We start from the raw sequence: 25,001 nt of genomic DNA, 5'->3' as shown, positions 1-25,001 counted from the left end.
AGCGATCACCTTATGCTTTTGTTTTCTTTTGAATAAATACAAGTCTTTGTTGATTAAAAAAACACAATTTTCAAAATAAACTTTATTTTTAACTTTTAAACTTATATTCTTACCGTTTTCTTTTTTCATTATTACTATATTGTTTCAATAAACTAATGTTTACTCAATAAATTAATGTGTACAAAAAGAGTGGGCTTATAATTATATATCTGAAACAATTGTAATTAATTGGGCTTGTCCTATAAACCCCGCACGAGTTGAAACCAAAACAAATTGATTCAACGCTGATTGGTTCATCTTTGTAACTAACGAAAGTCATTTCTGTCTCTAAAAAACTCGCCATTTTCATTCTAGAGAGAGAAAATCATCAGAGAGATAGAGAGAGAAAGAGAAAGAGAGGGTAACCTATCATGATTACACGATCGAATCTTGCGGAACAGCTGCGAGATTATCAAATTCGATCCAAGCATGATTGGGCCTCTGTCTCCTTCTTCTCTTCTACTTCTCCCAATCTCGCCACTTCCAGGTATGCCAATTTTTGAAATTACTAGTACCAAGTTATTATGATTATTTGATGTTTATTATGCCGAATCAATATCAATGAACCAATTGTTTGTTTTTATTTTCAATTTGTTCAATAATTGCACCTTTTTAGGGTAAATTTGATTTTGATGGAAAATTTCGGTAATATGATTGTTGTGTTGAAAGAGGTGTTAATCAGGATTTAGGATAGTTGGTAAGCATTGAAGGAAACATAGGTTTTGATTCATAAGGTTTCATAGTTATTTTCTAGTTTCATATGGATTGGCTATAATTTTGAAATTTGCGTTTGAGAAAATTGGCTTCAATTACCCGCTTCATGGGTTACAAAAGCAACATCAGGGCATAGCTAATAGTTACTTAAGGGGATTGTAAGGGATTGTAATTTGTAGATGAGAAGGTTGCAATGATGTCAAATTATTTTCTCAGACCAATGTATTTAGTTCTATGTAATGTTCGACGGTTAAAAATTAATACGAGAATAAAGTAAATGCAGCAGAGATTAGGATGTTGCGTTGGATGTGTGGTAAAATTAGACAGAATATGATTAGAAATGACAGTATTAGAGAGAGGGTTGGGGTAACACCTATAGTAGAAAAGATGATGGAAATAGGCTGATGTGGTTTGGGCATGTTAAGAGAAGATCTGTAGATTTTGTGGTAAGGAGAATAGATCGGATGAGAGAGTCAAACAACTAGAGGTAGAGGAAGACCTAGAAAAACTATTAGAGAAATCATTAAGAAAGATCTCGAGATTAATGATTTGGATAGAAGTATGGTACTGAATAGAACATTATGACGGAGGTTGATCCATATAGTCGACCCCATTTAATGGGATAAGGCTTGTTTGTTGTTGTTGTTGTTGTTGTTTTAGCACAATTATTCCGAATGAGAAGTTTGTCAAACAAAAAGTTTACTTAGAAACACTAATTAGCAAACCCAACTTTGATTATTCAATTTGGATTTCTTCCTCTCAAGCACTTTTGACCTCAGATCTCCTTTGAAAAGTGATTTGCTTGTTTAAGGGGGCTCTCTATAAATATTTCAGACTTCATACTATAGAATTTTTTTACTCAATCGACGACATGGAAATTTGCTAGTTATTTTTTTACTGGGCATTTGAATCATCTTATAATGATCAACTGGTAACACTTTTTGTTGAACACCAAAAGATGTATTACAAACAAACACAAAATAATGTGCTACTTATTAAATTAAAAATGGGGGTAAGAAAGGAATATGTACTGTTTACTGGTGTTGGCTCCACTTGATTCACCTCTTTTTTTGCTGATGTTGGATGTTCTATAACCTGTTTAAGCTTTGACAATTGAGTTGTTTTTCAGTGACTATACAATTGTACAAACATGAAAGATGGTGTTTTCTTGGCTTAATGTATTTATCTTTTTACCTAAAACAATGAAAAAGAAAGATTAAGTTTGTTATTTGCTTGGGTTGATAATTGATTACTTTTTGGTGCAATTTTTTATGCGTTGATTTCAGGCCTTAAATTTCTTATAGAATACCTGCGTCGTGGAATTCTTGTTAAATTGCTTGATGTCTGTTTATTAATGCTTTTTAGGTAACAAACATGATATGATGGATATTGATGTTTTTTCGTTTACTCTTTGTTATGGTGCAGGGTGGATGTGGTGGTCTTTGTAATATGGGAACTTGTTGTTTTAGCTTTCTTGGTGTTTTCAGTTGTTTCTTTATACTTTAAGCACATCAGGCTTGCTTTTATATTAGTCTTCATCACAGTGCTATTACTTTTATGCATGAAAATTACAAAGCAAGTAAGACTGGCAAGGAAAAAGAAACGAAGGATGCTTCTTCCATTGTCAATGTAAAGTGGTATCAATGATTGATCTTTGGCCTATTTCCTTTTCTCTCACCACCTTTTTACTGGAATAGGGTCTCGACCATTCATGAGCATTTTCCCTTGATCCACTTCCCGATCATCTTTGAATTGTGTAACTTCTGATTCCGCCTATAGCAAGTTGACTAAAGTATATAAACAATGTTTTTACATCAATACAAGCTTATCCAATTGGTTCATGTTGATCCTTATCAGAGATGGTGTAACTTAGTTGTGCTAGGATCTTGTCACACATATCTATATATTTTGAATTTCTTTCTGGCTGTTTATGGTTATGTATACTTAGTACAACTGATGCAAGTTACTGTAAGTTTTTGACCTTTTTGATAGTGCGGCGAACTTACATGTGAAAGTTCAAATACCATCGGGTGAATTCTTGTGTAAAGACAACATTGAAGCTGAGTAGTTTTGTAAGCTGTTTGATTTTATGCAGAAGGTGCTTAATTTTTGGCACATTCCACTTATACTAACTCCGTTCTATTTATTCATAAATGGTATAAGCCATTAGATTTGAGTATAGTGGTGACTATAAGTGCAGCATTCTACAGTATCAGCTGTTAATTGGTCACCAACAGACCATGTGTGTGCTGATTTGCATAATTGTTTTCGAAACCCTAGCAAATGCCGGCAAATCATATATTTATTTTTGGTTACAATAGTATAATTTGGTGTTACTACTATGGATTGAAGAAGTGGATCTGAATGCCCAGTGCTACCATGCCCCAAATGGCTCCTGTTACAACCAGTACACTTAGAACCATCCCAACTGCTCCAAGCGTCGAGTTTAGGTACCAACTCGTGCTATACCTTTTTGGTTTCTTAATCAGTATCCACATGAAACAGGGATAAGCTAAGGTTATTGGTAGAGCAATGCCTCCAAGGAGACCTGCCAAACTTGGCAAGAACGGTAATGCTACGGAAATAAAAAATGTCAGGCAGCCGAAGAGACATCTGAAGACTATTCGCAGCGTCCTTGGGCAAGGTTTGTCCCTTTTGCTGATATATCTGAATTCTAGATTGTCAAGTATTGGCATTGCGTAAATTTGGAAGGAACTGAGGCTGTTGACGACGACAAGCAAACTTGTCAGAGCGATGATAAATTTTGATGTCTCGTGTTCATGGTATTTCTGCAAAGCACTTAACATTCCTCCATTTGAAGGTATCTGTCATCAAATATCACCAAACTATTAATTAGATTACAGATTCTTGTTAAGCTTTATCAGCTGAAAGGGAACAACTATACCCTACCCTATATTTTCAAAAAATCACACTTGATTTCGGAAATATACATCTGAACATCCGAACGAGACGAAAGTCGAAAACTATGATTTTGTCTGGAAATACGACACAAAAACTGTGTTTTTTCTTGGATGTGTATTTTCGAAATAACTTGAGAGCTAAGAAAAGTTACTAGAACTCTATTAAGAACACTACACTTACTAAATTTCCATAGGACCAATGGCCTGCAATGGCTAAAGGAAACAAACAAAAGGCAATGACTAGATAAGCAAACATAACCCCTTTCCACATTGCCAAACGTGATGGATTCTTTGACTCAGAACGTATGGTTCCCTGTAACAGAAACACAAATCCTTAGAAAAATCAAAGTTTTTGACAATGACTAGGGTCATATGTTTTCTACACTACTACCTGTATTTCCAACACAAGATTGTGACCTCTAAAAGCAAAAGCAATGATTCCAAGTGCATTCAACACACCAAAAATCCTAGTAGCTTGTGATTCTCCCTTCTGTGACTCATATGGAACATTAACAATTCTACCTTGGAGTAAGGACACAATCCATATTATAGAACAATAACCTACACCTGTGATAGCTCCTATGAGAGAAACCCCTGCAAATGAATTAAGGTTTGGAAGCTGAGCAAGCAAAATGGCAGCCACAGTGAAAACCAAATACCACTCTATGGTTTTGAGGTTGTATAAACTGCATGAATCTCCACACAGAATCTGGAAGAGTATCTTCATTGTTCCACCTCCAATCATAATCAGTGTCACACATGTTCCACCAGATAAATACTGGATTGGAAAAAGTACCAGTATTTTTCCTAGCTTTTCTCCTGTCAATTGACTCAGATGATTAATAAACACTAGTTGATCTTGATTAAGCCAATCATAATTATCAATGGAGGAGAAACTTTAAATTAATTTATCTTCTATTTTTCTCTGCATATGTTATCCAAATTAGGGACCAATCTTGTTCACAACAGACACACATTTAATGTAAGTTAGTAGATGGGAAATGATTGAATGCCTTTTAGATATGAGGACATTGATAACTCTAGTGTAATTGAAAACCAAAACATTCACATATTTTATTTTAATCATTTAGCTATCTTCCAAAATTATACTAAAGATACAAAATCATTAATAATAAAAATAACGCATGATTTTTATAACTATTTTTTATATCGATAATATTATTGAGTTCCTAAACATGAATTATCCAGTTTGTGCAATCCATTTTGCAAGTCCTAAATTATAGTTTTATGCTATAAATGAACCATTTCAAAAGTTGATATGATATTGGATATAGAATCTAACTGCATGCATACTGTATATGCGTGGGCCTGCATATGCATTTGGACTTGGACACACATAATGAGTTTTTTATTTTTTATATCAAGTTGTTGTAGATTAAAAATATTTTTTTCTTTATATTTTTTAAAATAGCTTTTATGAGATTATTTTTTAAATAGTAGAAGTTATTTTAAATATTTTTTATATAATCAAATAATAATTTTGACATCCAATAACTTAAATATTTATCTATAAATATTTAATATAATCAAAATCATATATTTCTTAGAAAAGATATAACTTAATTTTTTTTTATAAAACACTATTCAAAATAGCTTGTGATCTTTTTTGATATTTAAAAAAAATTATAACAAAATGATGAAATGTTCAAAATAATATTTTATGAAAACACTATAAAACCAATATTTTTTTAAAATAATAAAATTATATAATAGTGTAAAACAAATTTTAAAAATTGAAACAAACGGGCTCATTAGTTAATGAATTAATTAAATACAAAGTAAAAGATATTAAAAAAAACTAGATAATTTTCCACTAAGTTACTCCTACAATTATTGATAAATTCATCTTGATATAAATATAAAACAAAAGATACTAAATTTAGAGTATATAATTGTATCATTTAATTAATTTTTTGTGAATAAATAAGAATATCAATTAAATAATACAATTAAAATGTTAATTGATTTATTTAAAAAGTGGTCAAGAATTTGGGACAGGTTTTATTTTATGAATATAAGTTATTTTGAGATGGAGAATTTTTTTTTATTAGTTTCTTGGAAAAATTAAATCAATTTAGTTCTAATTAAAAGTAGGAAGTTGTGAGTTTATAGTTAATTTTTCTTGTAATTTTGTTTTTAATTTGATCCATGGAGACTCTCTCTGTATGAAATGTGAAAATAGACAGCAATTATAAATCTTTTTTTTACCAAATATATCTGTATAAAATTTAATTTAATTTTTTTTTGTGCACAAATTGTTCTTTTACATATGAACCTACTTGCTAAATTAAATAGAGAGACTCTGATTTTCTGATATGTTAATCCTAGTTTTCATTATAAGATTTTTGTTTATTTTAAAACCTGTACAAAAAGAAAACTTATACTTGTTCTGCTGATAACTTTATTTATATTTTTCAAATTTTTAATCATAAAAAAAAAATCAAAACCAAACTTACCAAATGCTGCCATAGCAAGCTTGAGGTACCTGCTATGACGTACCCCTAACTCTGATTCATGAAGCTGAATCAATAACCATAACGTGTATAACTGCCATGTGAAACCCACACATAGACATAAAATTCCCCAAATCCTGCACAAATATTACAAATTAATATTATTAGTAACAAGAGTTTGCACTAATATTCATATTCTATAGTTTATCATTTAGGTTCAGAAAGATTAGGTTATAGGCTTACTGCCTGAAAATTAAAGGTGAACAGTTTGATATAAGGCATTCTTAAAACTCCTAGTTGAATGTGAGATTTTCTTTATAGTTGAATTTATAACCATAAATGATAATATTAGTGTAACTGACCAGCCAAGAGTGGTAAAGGCCAAGGGAAGAACAAGTGCTTGAAATCCAATTCCAGAACAAAGAACATGAAAAGCTGCATAATAAGCATTTCCATTCCTAGAAGCAGTGATTGGAAGCCAATCATCTCGTGGATCGAATCTGGTGAATTCACCAACTTCTTCAAACATGTTTTCAATGGCTTTCTTCATGGGACTCGCTATAGGAGTGTTCATAAAACGAGAACCAAAAGGGCTTTTAGGAAAACTCGTTGAATTCGGAGAATGTATTTGAAGTTGCGGTGGAGTTGAAACTGCTGGAGAATGAGAATTCTGTTTTTTCATTGTTTCTACTTCCACCACTTCTTCTTCCATTATGATAAATTGCCAACGTTTTGGATTTATGGCTCAAAAGTTAACTTCAAGAGTTTGAGCTTAATGTTAGCACTTAGCATACTTGGTTATATATATATATAGTAACATAAAGAGAAATGGATGTGACTTTCTATTCCATTAGTTCTTCTAATCTTAATTAATTGTGTGATTATAGTATTCTTGGTTGGTTGTTGATGCTTGAAGTATAGTGTATCTTTGACCATTCTCCACTTGGATTGGACTGGCTGCTAGATACAAGTCTAAGTAATTAAACCTAGTCATATAATTAAGGATGACAATTACATATCACGGATTCCATTAAATTGGATTGGGTCTATTTGAGTTTTGTGTTTTTTTGACTTCAGATATATCATATATTTGATCGAGTATTTTTTTATACTAGAGATATCATATATTTGATCGATTTTCTCTGGTATGTTCTCTCATGTTATTTTTCTATTTATCTTATTATTATTTTTAAACAATTTAATATCGATGATTCAAAGATTTAAAGACCAAAATTATCCGATCCAAAAAATATATAGAAGTTAGGGGTGTTCATCGATGCGGGTCGACCCACGAATCCGCTGATCCAACCCAACCCAACTCATAAATTATTCAAACTCATTCATTTACGGGTATGGCTAACCTAACCCATAGCAATCCATATAGTTTTGGTTCGTGTATTGAGTTTGAGTTTTGCAATCCACGGAACCGTTGATCCAACTCATTGATGTGTATTTAGTAATTTCTTATTATTTTTATTATTATTTTAAATAAAAATATAAAATTAATATCTCAATAATAACCATAATTAAAAAAAAACACCAATAAATTTACGTAATTCAAAATTAAATGTTGTTTCTTATTTTCTTTTGTATCATTTCTAACTTATTTATTTTATGAAAATAACGTGTCTTGTTGAATTTTATACTAATATAAATTGTTATGTCGTGTTGATGAATTTTATTAGATATTATATGATGTGTTTCAATGAATTTGAATGTTATAAATGAGTATTAATATATTGAGTTGTGTTATATATTTTTTTAAACCCGATAAAAAGAATAATAAAAAATATATTTTTTATTTGAAACACAATTCGCGAATCCAACTCAACCAAACCCATTAATGAGTGAATCGGTTTTGACAATTAAATTGCGGGTTGTACGACGGATCTAACCCGTTAAAGTTCGAAAGGATTGGATAACGGATTACGCCAAACCCAATCCAATCCTCGTACACCCTAATAGAAGTTATATGCAATCTCTGAGACAAAAATGATATGTGTCAATATGATATACAAACAATAACCATAAAAGTAAATTACACTTTTTTGTGGTAAGAGATTTTTTTTCTTCATTAAAAGTTATGAATTTAAATTTAACTCCAAATACATAAATTCTTTTGAAAGAAAATTTCGTCGGCTATTATAATTTTTTTACTTAAAAAATTAGTATATATAATTACATCTAGAGGAGAAACATTCATAAATATTATATAGACTTCTTTCATTATTCTACAAAATTTTAATTGACTTATTATATTGAGAAAAATCTAAATCTTGCCTTGGTTAAAAATAGAGTCTACTAAAATTTATATAGAATGATATTTATCGTCTTATTAATTTTATTAGAATGAGGTTGACCATTAGTTCAGATATCCATTATTTATATGTGCATCAAACTAAAAAAAATAACGGTTAGATATAGGGGGTTATCTACCATTTATATTCATACATCAAATCTAATATTGTTGAATGTGAGAAAGTGTATAGAGAAAAATCTAAATTACTCATTATCTAGAGTGTTCCTTTCTTAGCATAGAGATGTTTTAATATTTTAATTGTTTAATATCTTAATTGTTTTAATATTTTAATTTTAAATTTCAAATATCATTTTTCATTTAATACAAGCCTAGCACAAACTTGAAGTCGAAGGGCTAAAATTTAGCAGATGACGACAGCTAAATAGGATTATTTGCGTAATTTTGATTTCTCAAAAACTTAGCTAATAGCATTTTCCTAGACGTTTCTAATCTATATCACATGCTTTCTTTGAAATATAATACCCTTCTTTTTGGGTCACTTGCTAGCTTTTCTTTAACAGGACACGTGTAATTTGGTTTTTATTGTCTCTTGAATCAACGAAGGCTCGAGGAATCAACACATAAAAGAAAAAGAGAACATTTTAAAGTCCATTTTGATAAATTGAATATCTTTGTGTTAGTGTAGGTAATTGTATAATAAATACCCTTCTAATTGTATGTCATTAACTCCTTTTGAAACATAATTGTGTCTTTTAGTCGCATGCATGGCTAAGGTGACACCTTCTTTTGGGAAAGTTACTTTAAAGCATTCTTTAGATTTTTTACAAGACCTTCTTTTTAATATATAGTTTCTTATGTCGAAATCAAAATAGTGTGTTTGTATTTGATGGGTGTCGAATAAAGTTTGTATTGTTGGAATTAAAACAAATTCTTGATGTGAAATTTTATTAAAATTTGGAGAATTTCGAATCAATCTTGATGAACAAGAATCAATCTTTCTGATTAATTACTCCTCTTGTTTTTCACTCCTCACTCGAGTGAATCAACAAACTTTGGTTGCAAGACGATTCTATAGCACGATGATTATTGAAGAAGAAAAAGGAAAAAATGAATTCGAGAAAAAAGAGAAATTAGGGTTTTGGAGAAAGAGGAAGAATAAGAAGAATTTATGCAGAGTTTCTCTCCGCCTTTAAATTGAAGTTTATTCAACTATGCAACTGCATTCACCTTTTATGTTACAAACAATGATAGGGTACCTCCTTATTTATAGGATAAGATTGCTTTCTCGCCAAACAATCTCCAACTAACCTAACGAACTCAGCTAGACCAAACAAATAAAGCTAAGTCTAAAATTATGTTGACATTTCGACACACATAGTACTTCGACAACAACAAACTCTATCAAAATGATAGTTTAACACAAAGAATTACAATTCAACACACCACCTAATTCATTATGTCTAATTTATCTACATTTATCATTGATCTTAATTTCTTGAATGCTTTGACCTGCACTCCTTTTGTCATGATGTCTGAAATCTGATTCTCAGTTTTGCAGTGTTCCAAGTTCAACTTCGCTTTTGCCACTTGCTCTCGAAGATAACAGAACCTCATTTCGATGTGTTCGTTTCTTCCATGTGCTATCGGATTCTTCGCCAGATTGATAGCAGGCATCCTGTCAATCTTCATGGTAATTGCTCCATCATCCTTCTTTATAATCTCTTCATTCTTTGAGTGTAGTTCGCACAACATACAATCATCTTCTTCCTCCATAATTTTTCTTTTCTCTCACTTTAAATTGCCTTATTTTTCTTCTTTCAATTCTCTGTGTAGTGTAGAATCATCTTGCAATCAAGGAATGGTTATTTCACCCGAGTAAAGGATGAAGAACAAAAGACGTTATCAATCAGAAAGATTAATTCTCGTTCATCAAGATTGATTCGGTTAACTTCAAGATTGAAATTTTCACAACACTTAGTATCTAGAGCACTAGCTAGTGATCTTTGGGATGCATTGAATCAAGATGAATCATCCAAATGGATATTTTCCAATAAACCTTCCAATCTTGAATGGTAAGAATTATGAAAATTGGTGTAAGTAGATAAAGATTGTTTTTTGTTATCAAGATCTTTGGGATCTTGTGAAGAATGGAGTAACACCAATTGGAGATAATGCTAAAGATGAACAAAAGGCTTCACACAAATATTTGAAGAAGAAATATTATAAGTCTCTCTTTTTAATCCATCAATGTGTTGATCTAGACAACTTTGTGAAAGTTGGTGATGTAGATTCAACAAAGGAAGCACAAGGCATCCTGGACAAATCATTTGGAGACGCTGAGAAAGTGAAGGAGGTGAGCTTACAAAATCACAAAAGAATGTATGAATTGCTTCAGATGTAAGACAATGAAAGTGTGATTGATTTCTTCACCAAAGTAATGAAAGTGGTGAATCAAATCAAAATGCATGGGGAAGTGTTGACATCAAAATCTATAGTGTCAAAGATTTTGAGGTCGTTACACCTAAATTTCAATCATGTGGTAGTAACCATAGAAGAATCGAAGGGTTTGTCAAGTATGAAAAAAGAGGAGCTTCAAGGGACACTTGAATCTCACAAACAAAGAATGGCTGAAAGAATTGCAAGCAAGTTAAAGACTGGCATGACTTTGTAAGCTTAATCGACTAAAGAAAAGAAAAGCAAAGGAAAATGGAATGTAGGCAAAGGTGGAGGAAACCATCAAGAAGGTAGTTCATCAAATCAGAGACAATCTTCTAACCAAGGCAATCATAGAGGTGGTGGTGCAGGTAGAGAAAGGGACGATGGAAGAAGACCTGATAAAAGTCATATCCAGTGCTAGAATTGTCAAAAGCATAACCATTAAGCATGTCAATGTCGATGAGGCAAGAAAGATCAAGAAAGTGATACAAATCTTGTAGAAGATGAAGTGATGCTAATGATCACAACAAAAGAAGAAGAAAGACTCAAAGATCAATAGTATCTCAACTCAGGTTGTTCGTCGCACATGAGTGGAAAAAAATATTGGTTTATCAACATCAGTCCCTTGTCGAAGAATAATGTAAAATTTGCAAATACCAATACTCTATCTGCTAAAGGTATTGGTGATGTTTTGATCAGGAGAAAAGATGGTAAACAATCAGTAATTTCCAATGTATTATACATACTGAAGGAAAATTGCGATCCAAAATGCAGCGGAAATTAAATTTTTTCCTTTAGTGATCCCTATGAATGGGCATGATCAGTGATAGAAACGGTTACCTCTTGTGGTGATTAAAACCTTTGATGAAGATCTACGGAGCGATCACGAATGTTGAATGGTGACAACGCCTCTACTCAGTCCACATGAACAGATTCCTTCAGTCTCAATGCTAGCTGTTACGAATGAAGGCTTTGAGTGTGTGTGTGAGAGAGAGAAATGAAATTTCATCAAGTGAAATGCTTCTGCATAAGGGTTCTATTTATAGAACCACTTGTGGGGGCTGCAAGCTAAAAATCCTACTTAAGTGTATGTGGCTCATACCTTATGGTATACCAAAAATCACTTAAGCGCATGGTACCTTACCACACTTCGTATTCTACTTAAGTGCAATGTACCTTATGATGTTCTACAATTCACTTAAGTGCGTCATACCTTACGATGTTCCTTATTTACTCTGGCTCTCATCAATCCGTCCTTTTGTATGTGACCCTGTAGGTTTTCGCGATATTGGCAATTATATTAAATCACATATTTAACATAATAAACAGTGAGCGGTATCTAGCAACACATCACTGCTACCCAAGATATGAAAATGTCATGTGATCTGACTAATCCCTTTTTGTGATAATACTTGTGTGTACAATTACCCTTTTGCCCTTATTTCTATATTGGACACAAGGCATAAACCGTATTGTCCTTGTCCAGTTCAATATTGAGCCCTTAGACATTTATCTTGTTACGCAGGATGGGCAAATTCCATCTAGGTCACTCATGCCTCTTAGCATGCTTCGTGGAGTACTCATCAACTGTGTTTATGAGCATCCAATTACGGACAATGTTTGATCAGCAATAAAGCACTCGACTCTACATCTAGGATCCATAGTGGTTTTAGGTCGAAGGGATATACACCACTATCACCATGAGAATAACTTATGATACTTTGCATAACATTCTATGTAGTATTCTCATAGCGGGTCAATCTAGTAAAAATATTACTCATAATATTCATACTTATGTTTAAGACTTCATAACTCCTTATCCATGACCCATGAGATGCGATCATCAGTCTATATACATAATAGTCTTAATGCTTTAATGTTATCCTACTTCACAATAAAGCTCGAATGTATATACTTTAAGAATAATGTCCCTGTGTTTAATGTGATCTCATGATTAAGTCACACTTGATACATTAAATGGACTAGCTATTCTAGGGACTTTATTAAATAAACATAATAAAGAAAAATCCTTTTATTATTAATAAATAATTCAATAAAAGTACCAAAAGTATTGACCTCTAGGGCTTACACCAACACATACATGGCATTAATAGTAATCTTCTAAGTATAGGTCAACTGGTAAAAAGGAATTACAAAGTATTAATCGAAGATAGAATGATGAGAGTGATAGACTCGAGAAATAAGTTAATCTTGAAGGCTCCTATGTCTCAGAATAGACATTCAAGATTGAACTTGATATGGTGGAACACAAGTTCCTGGAAACTACAACTATCAAAGATGAACGGTTATGACATTACAGACTTGGTCACTTAAATTTTAATGATATTTGTAGTCTAAAGAGGAAAAATATGATTTCAGGCCTACCAGAAATCCATATTCCAGAAGAAGTATGTGAATAATTTGTTCAAGTAAAGCAACACATGAACAACTTTAGCAAGGATGCAAGAAGCAAGTCGAATTCCACTCTCGAGATAATCTACTCAAACGTGTGTGGTCCTCTCCAAGTATATTCACTTGGAGGTAACAAGTACTTTGTTACATTTATTGATGATTATAGTAGAAATCTATGGACCTACTTAATCAAGAAAAAAAGTGATGTAATCGATGTTTTCACCATATTTAGGTTTTGAGGATAGACGAAGGTGGAGAGTATGTGTCAAAAGATTTTGACACACTATGTACAAAAGAAGGAATTGTGCATGAGGTGATACTACCATACACTCCTTAATAAAATGGTAATGCTGAAAGAAAGAACATAATTATTATGAATATGGTGATAAGTATGTTAAAAGACAAGCATCTCCTAAATGAGCTATGGGATGAGGTTGTGTCGACTGCAACATAAAGGTGGGAAAAACAAAAGAAACGGGGTTGAATTATGTTGTCTTTTTATTTCTTTTGGAACTCTTAAGTCAAATTCTAAATACAAGGTTACAAAATCTGAGTTAGTTAGAGATAAACATCATATATAAAATGCAAGAAAGAAGAGTAACACACAGGTTTATCCTGGTTCCTCTCACAAATCTAGATTAATACAGTCCCCTTGTACTTACAAGAGATTTTTACTATAATCAGAAAAGATTATAATTTGCTCAAGCACACAAGCAAGATACTTCCTTTGCTCAAACACACAAGTAAGAGACTTCCTTGCTCAAGCACACTAGCTTGAGACTTCCTTGCTCACACACACAAGTATGAGACTTACTTGCTCTAGCATACAAGCTAAAGACTTCCTTGCTTACATACACAAGTATGAGACTTCCTTGTTCTAGCACACAAGCTAAAGACTTCCTTACTCACACACACAAGTATGATACTTTCTTGATCTAGCACACAAGCTAAAGACTTTGTTGCTCACACACAGAAGTATGAGACTTCCTTGCTTTAGCACACAAGCTAAATACTTCCTTGCTTTCACACACACACAAGTATGAGACTTCCTTGCTCTAGCACACAAGCTAAAGACTTCCTTGCTCAAACACTTTGCCTTCGTCTTCCTCCTCCATTACCGTATCTTCACCATCATTACCCTCTTTGAAGGAGAAGAGCGATTGATGCTCAATCTGGCTATATATAAAATACAGTCTATCAGGTACTTGACTGCAAGTGCACAGTCCAGTCGCTTTAGTTTTAAAAGATATCGATCCCACAGGGACCTATGGTCAAACTAGTGTTACTGACGTCACTATGCTTAGCTAAGGGAATGATTAATAGCAGTTCGGGGGTAAAATAGTAAATCTAAGGGAAATGTAGTTTTAAGAAAGAATTGATGGAAGGAATCAGTATGCAGCGCATTAATTATCAGGGATTCGATAAGTCACCGGTGAATAGTTTAAATGCCAAATATCTCTTAGTAGAAAATATTTATTTAAAAAGCTTTATCTCACACTCTCGTGATTGTTGATTCGGCCTATAGCTTTAAGTCAGAATGTACGCTCTCGCTGTCCCATTTGAAGTTAAAATTACTTTTTGAAAATAAATAAGTTCTAATTGCTTTTAAAGTGCTCTCGCTGTTTTTAAACACAATGCCTAATTTTTACTATCCAGCTCGAGCCTCACACTCTCGTGATTGTTGGTTCTTACCTTAGTTAATTTCCCACTCTCGTGGCAAAATCGTATTAAATAGCTTTTCACGCTTTTGTGATAAAGTTAATTAAATTTAAATTAAAAACTCCAGCCTAAAAGATTGTTTGAGAAAAAGGGTTTTCACCGATTACTATTAAATCCCATCTAATTAAATTGCTACATACCGATACTGGTAATTTAGCCGGACATGTTAAATAAGGCAAACACAACGCATATACAGATCAACATTGCGCCAAACATGATTATAATAATAATTGGGCAATAATAATAATAATTCAATAAAAACCTGGCAATCGAAGTAACAGAGTATAGCGATTCTTGGAGCACTTGAGCAGTTCTCCACAAGTCGGTAGGCTTCTGCTTCTTCAATACAAATTGCTTACTAAAATTAAATAAAGTGCAGTAGTTCCCTAGTGTAGGAAACTACTACTATGGCTTACTGGAAAACGGAAAGGAAAGGAAATTCTAAAAAGAATGGCGAATAAACTAAGGCAACGGAAACAAGGTTGCTGAAAAGAAAAAACTAAAAAGCTAGAAAGCTGTAAAACTAAATTGCAGAGCGTAAGTGTGAATGTAGGCGTTCCCAATTTTTCCCATTTTGGTCCTTTATATAGTGCTCATTTAGGTCTTGGTGGTTGAGATTTTTAAGGAAGACTTGGTTTGAATGAGGAATCCGTGGGAGTCAGGTTGTTGGAGGGAATTTAGGCACGTTTGGGTGCCTGTGATTGACTGTTTCAAAGCGCATATTGTGGCCGTGTGGCGCTCGTCATGGGCCTGTGACGGTCGTCACAGTCTGGGTCGTGACGAGCGTCATGAATCTGTGACGGTCGTCACATCAACAAATTCTGCATATCCTGTTTTCTGCTTTTTCTTGTGCTTTCTCATCTGTTTCTTCTTCTTTTTCTTCCTTTTCTTCATTTTGCTCATTAATGCATGGAGATTTAAATACCTGCAAAAACAACACGAATACTTGCGCAATAATTGGGATATTAATTAAAATGGTATGATCTTTGAGTGTAAATCAAGGCAAATATCTGATGTGTTTTCGCGTTATCAAACTCCCCTAAACTTGGATCTTTGCTTGTCCTCAAGCAAATACAATTTGAAAACAAAGTTAAACGCGAAATACATTACCCATTCTTACGTGGTTGTCAGGTGGATTGTTAAGATGTCCGATATTCAAGTAGAACACTAAAGATATTGTGATGACACGAGCTTTCAGCTTTAGCGTAGATATCTCCTTTGCACAAGTCGGTTTGAATCATGCTATTATAGCTCAACCTAGTGTCTCTGTTTCTATTTCACCCGGTTTCATTCTAGTGCAATCACATTAAGCCCTTTGCCTCCGCACGCACTTAGTGAAGTAGTCGGTTAGTGACTTTGATCCTTTTCTTAGCACGGGGGTATGGTACACTAGTGCGGTACCCCTTTATATATCCCCTTTTTGAAGGTTGTGGGTGATCGAATCGTAGTTTGCCCTACCGAGTCCAGTACCAGGTACCTCTGGACCAACCAACTGGGGTTTCTGTTCCATCTCTTTGCATATCTTTGCAACCTTTTGTATGGTTCGTTTATCAATTTCTTGATAGCAACAGTATGAAGGAATTTCTTAATTTGTAGGCATCAAACACTTATATTCATCGGCTCTCCACGTGGTTTGCGCTCGAGACGGTGCTGACTGCTAGTATAAACTACTAGGGGTTACTCTAGAATGGAGACTTAAGGTGTCGGTATAATGGTTATTCAAACTGATCTCGTAGAAATGAGAGATCTAGGGTGTCAGGACGATATCAATCTTGTTAGATCTTTCTCAGTTTTCCTAACAAAGCCTCCGCAAGACAACCTATGTACTCGTAGGGTATGCATTTAATCTTAAGGAAAAAAAATATTATGCCAAAATATGTAAAAATGATTGATAAGGACAAGCAAAATTTTTTGTATTGGCTGAAAATACTAACAATAGAAACAAGTAGAGGAGTGATAAGGATTTCCTCCCATATTTAAGCAATGCATTGTCCTCAATGCGACAGTATACAAAAATAAAAAGGAAAGAAACAAAAATTCACTGCTCGTCCTTACGCTGCTGGCTTCTGCGTGTTCTGACTCTTGCTCTTGCGCGCTCACCCCTTCCTCGCTGGGTAGGATCCAATCCTACATGCTGAGCGTACTCCAGGATGGCATCTATGCGATAAGTCAGGGCACTCATCTGGTCTGAAAGTTCCGCCATCCCCTGATCATGCCAGTTAGCATAATCGTGTTGATCCCGCTGTATTTGCTGGATCGCTTGCATCATTTCTATTTGGCGGTCTTCCATTCTTTGGTTGTGTCACAGCATCTCGACGTAGATGTTTTCCATGGAGGCGGGTCTTTGTTCGCTTCTCCGCTGTCCTCGGGAAGAAGTCTCTACATCATGCTCTTGAGGTGGTTGAGGCATGCCTCTGTCAAGCTCCTCCTCGACTTCATCTGCACCATTACCAAGATTTCCATCATTTGGCTCGGGGGCATCCAGATCAAAAATCCAATTTTCCATTTCTCTCGGGTCTGTGCGGTTCCTGTTGGGCATGATGATGCTTCTAACTACCTTGTTTTTGACAACATGATGATACTTCCCGTCATCTCTTGCTTTGATCAGGTGTGAAGCACGACAGTAGTCGATGTCGAGGAATTCCGCCTCTAGGGCTGGTAAGTTGGCTAGCCTATCTCCCAGGTTCAAGCCTAATGCTATGGAGGTGATGATTCCCCCACATCAAAACGCCTGGCTGCCTCTCATGCATGCAGCCTGGATGTTGGCTAGTAGGAAAGGAGTAATATTGAATGCAATTTGGGCAAACACACAGTGAAGAAGGAAAAGTTCCTTGGAGTTTACCTTATGGTTGCTGACTCTTCCAAAAACTGTGTGCCCCAGGACTCGGTGAAAGTATCTAATGGTTGGGTTATGAATATATGTTGCGTTAAGCGTATCCCAGCTCGTGGCGTTCATGTTGGTGATGGTGAGGTTGTGCCAAATTGGAAATGCTATCTCTGACCATCATTCTGGGATGCAACAGTGAATTCCTTCTCCATGTCGGAAACCAAGCATTCTTGCTATCTGGGTTTGATTTAGGGAATACTCGATGCTGAACATTCTAAATGTGGCGGCTCCGGTGAGGTATTGAGTAGCGCCAGGGGGTGTGATATAGGAGTAGGAACTCAGAAATTCCAGGGTCAGTGCTTCGTAGGTTGGCTGCGGCATGGTACAAAGTTACGTCAGGCTAGAGTTTGTTAGCATCCACTCCACGCCCTCTAAAAGTCCTAGCTCCGTCAGGCATTCATGATCAACATACCTCGTAGCTTGAACGGAGCATTGGTAGAACTTGAGGTAATTGTTTCTTTGGCATTCGCCGGCTTCTCCATTTCGGAATACGACGGTTGAAAGGTCGGGAGTAGCTCTTTCTTGACGGGCCATTTGTAAGGTTTATGAAACTTTTGGTATTGGTGGGTGGGATGGAATATTTGTGAGTTACGCGCTTGAAGAAAATGTAAAGAATTTAAAAATGGAAGCAGAACGGTATGAGAGTGGTAATTGATGAGGAAGAAGAGAGGAAAAGCGCCTGCATTTATAGGCGAGCTCTCTGGAATTTGTGACGGTCGTCACAGGGGTGTGACGGTCGTCACGCGCAACGGATGCGTAACGGTCGTCTGCAATGGTCAGATGCTCGTAACGGTCATTTGCATGCCGTGTGACGATCGTGGCAGATCCGTGACGGTCGTCACGTCTGTGAGACGGGCGTCACCCTATATGTGACAGTCGTCACACACTGATTTTCAATTTTTTTCGATACAGGTTGCAGCAGCATATGATAACAACATTATGATAACTTTAGCAATTTAATTAAAAAGCAGATATGCAAAAATAAATAAATAAATAAGCATAAATAAATGGATAGCAATTGAATTGATAAATTGAAATTAAATGTAACATAGAAAAATAATAGTAACAATAACATAGCAAATAAAAGTAATAAAGTAATTAAACAAAAGTAATGAAGTAAATGTGCTCCCTCCCCACATAAAACAAAACAGTGTCCTCATTGCTTAGTGCGAGTAGGAGAAATCAGTGGTCAGTAGTATTAGCCACGGTTTTGTCCCAATGCAGCGACAACTTCGTTCAGGTGATGAAACTGCTCAACGACTATATCCATCAGGCCTAAGACATCAAAGCGTATGAGCTTTATCTCTTCTTTCACAATTGTGATGTCAGCTTGAAAACCATTCAGACGGGTGATGAGCATGGCATTATTATCAGCGTATGATGGAGGAACCGGGTCATCAATGTTATAATAGTTGGGAGGTGTTTCAGGGTCGGATTCTTCCATATGGATAGGGTCATTGATACACTCATATTTAGGTGGAGTCTCGGGAGGTGAAGGTGGATCAATAGGGTGTTCATCTAAGTCATAAAGCCAGTTATTGCGGTTGTGAACACTCGTTTTCTCATGGTTAGGCAGGGTAAATAGTCGAACCACTTCGTTATTGATTAAATAATCAAAAGTATTCGTCCCAATGTTTGCTATGATTCTGTGGTTAAAGCAAAATTCGATATCCATGGGTCGGATGTTTCCAAAAGGTACAAGCTCATAAAGTGGGCGTACAAGTCCGATGGCGTCTACTATCATGGTTACTATGCCCCCTATTATTATTGGGGTACGGTTGTTCTTAGCAAGGTGGACAAATCTTTCCATCATGAATGTCACGATGTTGACATGTCAACCTTGATCGACACATAGCAAGATGAAGAGTTCATCGCGGGACACTAGGGTGTTGTTTTCTTCCTTACCAAATAGGGTGTGGGCTAGTATTTTATGAAAGTATCGGATAGCAGGGTTATGGATCCTTTGTGAGTGCATCTCATTCGGGTTTGGGTTGGATTCTCCAGTTATGCTACCCCAAAAGTCATCTAGGTCGATGTTATCGATTAAGTCCTCTTGGCGGGTAGTAAAAACGAAAGGGCCACTAGGGAATCCTAGGAGGTCAGCAAGGTCTCGACGGCTATAGGTGAAGTCCATGCTAAACAACCTAAAGGATATCAACCCATTGTTAAGTCCGTAACCATGTTCGGGGTTGTATACAAGAGAGCTAAGGAATTCTAAGGTTAGTTCACGGTACATGACAAACCGTCTCTTAATGGATGCGTTCTCCCACCCAAGCTGGTTAAACATAAATAGGATGCTATCTCGGATGCCTAATTTATCCATGGTAGGTCCATCATAATATATGGTCAATGCCATATCCTTCCGGGCTAGATAATCATACCGCCTTCTTTGAACTCTGCCTCTGAAAACTGTCTCTATTTGTTGCATGATGAAAGTAATTAACTAACTAGTTAGTAATTTTCCTATTTATTAGTATCTAATATGTCTAAGTTAGTTACTAGCAGCAACAAGAATGACTGCAAAGAGTCAAGAATAGGGGAGCAAACAAAATAAAGAAGAAAATCAAAGAAGGAAAATAGTCTGTAACAAAGATAACAAAAAAGGTGGGTTGTCTCCCACTAAGCACTTTGTTTAATGTCGTAAGTTCGACAGTAGCGTCGCAGTGTACTAGGTTTTGGGTTGAGCAGGCAGCTCTATGAGTCTGAGATTGTTCGAATAGTCTCTATTTTCAATATTATGATAATGCTTTAGTAGCTGCCCGTTTACTATAAAAGGGTCACTATTCCTACCTTTTATTTCTATCACACCACTATTGAGGACTTTGGTGATCTCGAAAGGGCCGAACCACCGAGATTTGAGTTTTCCTGGAAAAAGTTTAAGTCTTGAATTGAATAGTAGCACTATGTCGCCGACTTTAAACTCCTTCCTAGAAATGCGTTTGTCATGCCATCTTTTGGTTCATTCTTTGTAGATCTTGGCATTTTCGTAAGCGTCCAATCTCAGCTCTTCTAATTCGTGGATGTCCAGAATCCGTTTCTCGCCTGCGGAAGTATAGTTTATATTTAGGGTTTTAATTGCCCAATATGCTTTGTGTTCTAATTCCACAGGGAGGTGGCATGATTTACCATAAACTAGTTTGAAGGGTGTGGTTCCTATCGGGGTTTTGTAAGCCGTCATGTAGGCCCACAAAGCTTCGTTTAGTTTGGATGACCAGTCTTTTCGGGATATTCCTACGGTCTTCTCAAGATTTTTTTTTATTTCTCGATTTGAGACTTCGACTTGCCCGCTAGTTTGTGGATGATACGGTGTTGCTACGCAGTGTCGGGCTCCATACTTCAGAAGAAGTTTTCCAAATATATTCGATATAAAGTGGGAGCCACCGTCACTAACTACGAGTTTTGGCACACCGAATCTGGGAAATATATTGTTCTTGAATAACTTGATCACTACTCGTGTGTCATTTGTTGGAGAAGCTACAACCTCAGTCCATTTTGAAACATAGTCGACAACAACGAGTATGTATTTATTACCAAAAGAAGCTGGGACTGGTCCCATGAAGTCAATCCCCCATACGTCAAAGACTTCCACTTCTAAGATTCCTGTTTGTGGCATTTCATCGCGTCTTGAGATGTTACCAGTGCGTTGGCACCGGTCGCATTTTATAACCGCGTTATGGACGTCTTTCCATAGAGTGGTCCAAAAGAGGCCTGACTGTAGGATCTTAGTGCAGGTCTTCGAGGTACTTGCATGCCCTCCATAGGGAGCGGAATGGCAATGAGAGATTATATCATCTATTTCGTCCTCCGGAACACATCGACGGAAGATACCGTCGGTACCTCTTTTGAAAAGTAGAGGTTCATCCCAGTAATACTGTTTTAGGTCATGGAAGAATTTCTTCTTCTGTTGGTAAGATAAGTCCGGTGGAAGTACTCCGACGACTAGGTAGTTGACAAAATCAGCATACCATGGTAGAGTTGCATTCACATGTATTTCTTCCGCGGATTCTTCTATTTCTGTATCGTTTAATGTTAGTTCAGACATATCACTTTCCATTTGGGCTATGAGTCGTTCGTAAGGGAAATCATCGTTAATTGGGATTTGTTCAGGTTTATTCCCTTCGATTCGTGATAAGTGGTCTGCTACTACATTTTCAGTACCTTTTTTATCTTTTATCTCTAAATCAAATTCTTGTAAGAGCAGGATCCATCTTAAAAGTCTTGGTTTGGCATCCTTCTTACTTAACAGATATCTAATAGCGGCGTGGTCGGTATAGATGATAATTTTCGCCCCCACTAGGTAGAAACAGAATTTGTCCAAAGTGAACACGACGGCTAGAGGTTCTTTTTCAGTGGTGGCGTAGTTCATTTGGGCTGGATCTAATGTTCTGCTCGCATAGTAAATAGCATGAAGCTTCTTATCCTTCCTTTGTCCCAGTACTGCGCCTGCTGCGTAATCACTCGCATCGCACATGATTTCAAAAGGTAATCTCCAGTCAGGTGGTTGCATTATGGGTGCGGTGATTAAAGATGTTTTTAGTTGGTTGAATGCTGTTAAGCATTTTTCATCGAAGATGAAATCAGCGTCTTTCATTAATAATCCTGTAAGTGGCTTGGTGATTTTCGAGAAATCTTTAATAAAACGTCGGTAGAAACTGGCGTGTCCTAGAAAGCTTCTTATCTCTCGTACGGTTTTCGGAGGTTGAAGGTTCTCTATGATTTCGATCTTAGCTTTGTCTACTTCAATTCCTCTGTCAGATACCACGTGACCTAACACAATTCCTTGTTGAACCATGAAATGGCATTTCTCCCAGTTTAAAACAAGGTTTACTTTCACGCATCTTTCGAGTACCATTTCGAGGTTAGATAGACATCCTTCAAAACTCTGCCCACAAACAGAAAGATCGTCCATAAAGACTTCCATGATGTCGTCTATAAAATTGGCGAAGATTGCCATCATGCATCTTTGAAACGTTGTGGGAGCGTTACATAATCCAAATGGCATTCGTCGGTAGGCGGATTTACCATAAGGGCATGTGAATGTAGTCTTTTCTTGGTCGTTGGGATGGATTGGGATTTGAAAGAATCCTGAATAACCGTCTAGATAGCAGAAGTGAGAATGCTTAGCCAATCGTTCAAGCATTTGGTCAATGAAGGGTAGAGGGAAATGATCTTTCTAAGTGGCTTTGTTTAGTTTTCTATAGTCAATGCACATTCTACTTCCGGTCACAACTCTTTGTGCTATGGATTCGCCCTTCTCGTTCTTAACAATTGTAACACCTCCTTTTTCGGTACTATATGAACGGGGCTAACCCATTGACTATCGAAGATCGGGTATATGATTCTAGCATCTAGAAGTTTCTTTACTTCATCCTTGACTACGGTACTTAGGATTGGGTTGATCCTTCTCTGGTGTTCTCTAGAGGTTTTACAATCTTCCTCTAGCATAATGCGATGCATACAGATATAAGGACTTATTCCGTTTAGATCAGCGATGTGGTTTTTTTACCGAGATAACCCAGTTTTTCGAAAAAATTCCCAAAATACCCCAGTTTTCAGCGAAATTCCCAATCTGTAAGACCCCAATTTTGGCCCTAAGATCCCTCATGGCCCATATCATATCATACCATGGCCTCAAGGATCATTGCATGCCCTAGTTTCCCTCCTAGTGGGTAGGCTGCCTTGTGAGTTGTTTCTTGATCACCTAGCATACTTTGCATTTGTATATCTTTGCTTTTCATATGTTCATTAACCAAAAAAGTACAAAAATATTGTCAGTCTAACCTTGTTGCTTGCAGTTGAAGCAATCATCAGCAATTAGGTCAAAATCAGTCAACAGTCAGTCAAAGCAATGGATGGTGGCCATTCTTGCAGAATTTGGGCACCATGATCAATAATCAAGAGTTCATATGACTTGAGACATCATTTGAAATCAAGATATCAAGGAATTAGGGTTTGGAATTCATCAGAAAGTGCTTCAGTCACCCAAAACCCTAGAAAAGTCAAACTTGGTCAACTGTGGATTTAATCAGTAATTTGATGGATGGAATTGATTTGAAGGAGTTCATTCATGCTTATATAAGTCTCATATATCATGCCAAACCTCATCACAGAAGAATTTGAAGTAAAAACAGAAAATTTCCCAAAATAGAAAGTGGACCTGTAATTTCAACTGCCAAAAATGGAAACTTCTTGATCTTAAACTTACATCATGATACAAGCTTCAAATGAATTTTTGCCCAACATGAAAGTTGAAGATCTTGTTTTCCCATTTTCAAAAAGTCCAAGAACTCTCAAATCCCATGTATGGTTTGCAAGATATGATCAATTCAATTTCAAAAATTTGTGAACTTCAAAGAGCCATATCTCATGAACCACAAGTCCAAATTTGATGGGTTTTTTTCCTACAATCTCCATTTAATCCCCTCTTTCCAAAAATGCAATCATCTTTTACCAAAACCTTGCCAATCAAAATGGCATTTTTGCCTTGACTTTATTCATTTCAAGTGGTGCAAAAAGTCAACTTTGTGGTTTAAGCAATTTTAAACAATTTGGACAATTGGGAATTGTTTGGCATGTCATTTACAACTTATCCAAAGCCCAATTCGTGCAGAACCTTGCACCTCCACTTCCATATGTTGAAAATTAGCAAATGGTGCATTTGACTTCATTTAAGTTAACCTTGTTTAAGACATCATTAGCCAAGTTAAAACAGTGATATATAAGTTCATTTTCTGACATTTCCAACCCTAGACACAGCCTCCAATCACACAGAAAAACGGATTCTCTCTCATTTGCCATTTTCATACTCTTGCATTTTTCTACCAAAATCTTCAAAGACCACGAGTCCCCTTGTTTGTTTCTTCATTTGGACAACCTTTGGAGGCTTTTTCAAGCAGCAAATACCAACTGTAGTAGCAGCTCGAGTTCTGTTTCTCCAAGGACCCTTCCATGGTAAATCGAGATTTGGAGGATCCCAAGCAAGTTTGAGCTTAACTTCTTCAAGAATACATCATTTGAGACTAAGACCTTCATCTGTTCAAGCTCATACTAGCCAAACAACCACTGTTGCTCCATTTACTTCAAATCCAAGTAAGATTTCGACCCTTTCTATTTCAAAAATCATGCTATGTTTAGGGTAG

At 35.7% G+C, this 25,001-nt stretch overlaps 2 protein-coding genes across 2 annotated transcripts; one reads left to right on the top strand and one right to left on the bottom strand.

Moving 5' to 3' along the window:
- The first annotated feature begins 275 nt into the window (after positions 1–275).
- On the top strand, positions 276–2,879 carry LOC127084468 (uncharacterized). The gene is made up of 2 exons (XM_051024923.1): positions 276–526; positions 2,179–2,879. The coding sequence occupies exons 1-2, from the start codon at positions 411–413 to the stop codon at positions 2,384–2,386; spliced, it is 324 nt and encodes a 107-aa protein (XP_050880880.1). The 5' UTR covers positions 276–410; the 3' UTR covers positions 2,387–2,879.
- LOC127084467 (lysine histidine transporter-like 8) lies at positions 2,877–6,925 on the bottom strand. The gene is made up of 5 exons (XM_051024922.1): positions 6,511–6,925; positions 6,152–6,285; positions 4,066–4,493; positions 3,856–3,987; positions 2,877–3,578 (listed from the first exon to the last, which is right to left on the bottom strand). The coding sequence occupies exons 1-5, from the start codon at positions 6,858–6,860 to the stop codon at positions 3,093–3,095; spliced, it is 1,530 nt and encodes a 509-aa protein (XP_050880879.1). The 5' UTR covers positions 6,861–6,925; the 3' UTR covers positions 2,877–3,092.
- Positions 6,926–25,001: the final 18,076 nt, after the last annotated feature.

The sequence above is a fragment of the Lathyrus oleraceus genome, chromosome 5 (genome assembly GCF_024323335.1).
Source record: "Lathyrus oleraceus cultivar Zhongwan6 chromosome 5, CAAS_Psat_ZW6_1.0, whole genome shotgun sequence".
Lineage (NCBI taxonomy): Eukaryota > Viridiplantae > Streptophyta > Magnoliopsida > Fabales > Fabaceae > Lathyrus > Lathyrus oleraceus.
This window is presented reverse-complemented; position numbering and strand designations above follow the sequence as displayed.

Excerpts from the sequence above, each read along its gene's own strand:
- LOC127084468 (XM_051024923.1), top strand. The coding sequence starts at position 411 with ATGATTACACGATCGAATCTTGCGGAACAGCTGCGAGATTATCAAATT. Across the intron at positions 527-2,178 it reads CCCAATCTCGCCACTTCCAG|GGTGGATGTGGTGGTCTTTG; the intron begins GTATGCCAATTT and ends GTTATGGTGCAG.
- LOC127084467 (XM_051024922.1), bottom strand. The coding sequence starts at position 6,860 with ATGGAAGAAGAAGTGGTGGAAGTAGAAACAATGAAAAAACAGAATTCT. Across the intron at positions 6,286-6,510 it reads GCCTTTACCACTCTTGGCTG|GATTTGGGGAATTTTATGTC; the intron begins GTCAGTTACACT and ends ATATTTGTGCAG. Across the intron at positions 3,988-4,065 it reads ATCTTGTGTTGGAAATACAG|GGAACCATACGTTCTGAGTC; the intron begins GTAGTAGTGTAG and ends TTTCTGTTACAG.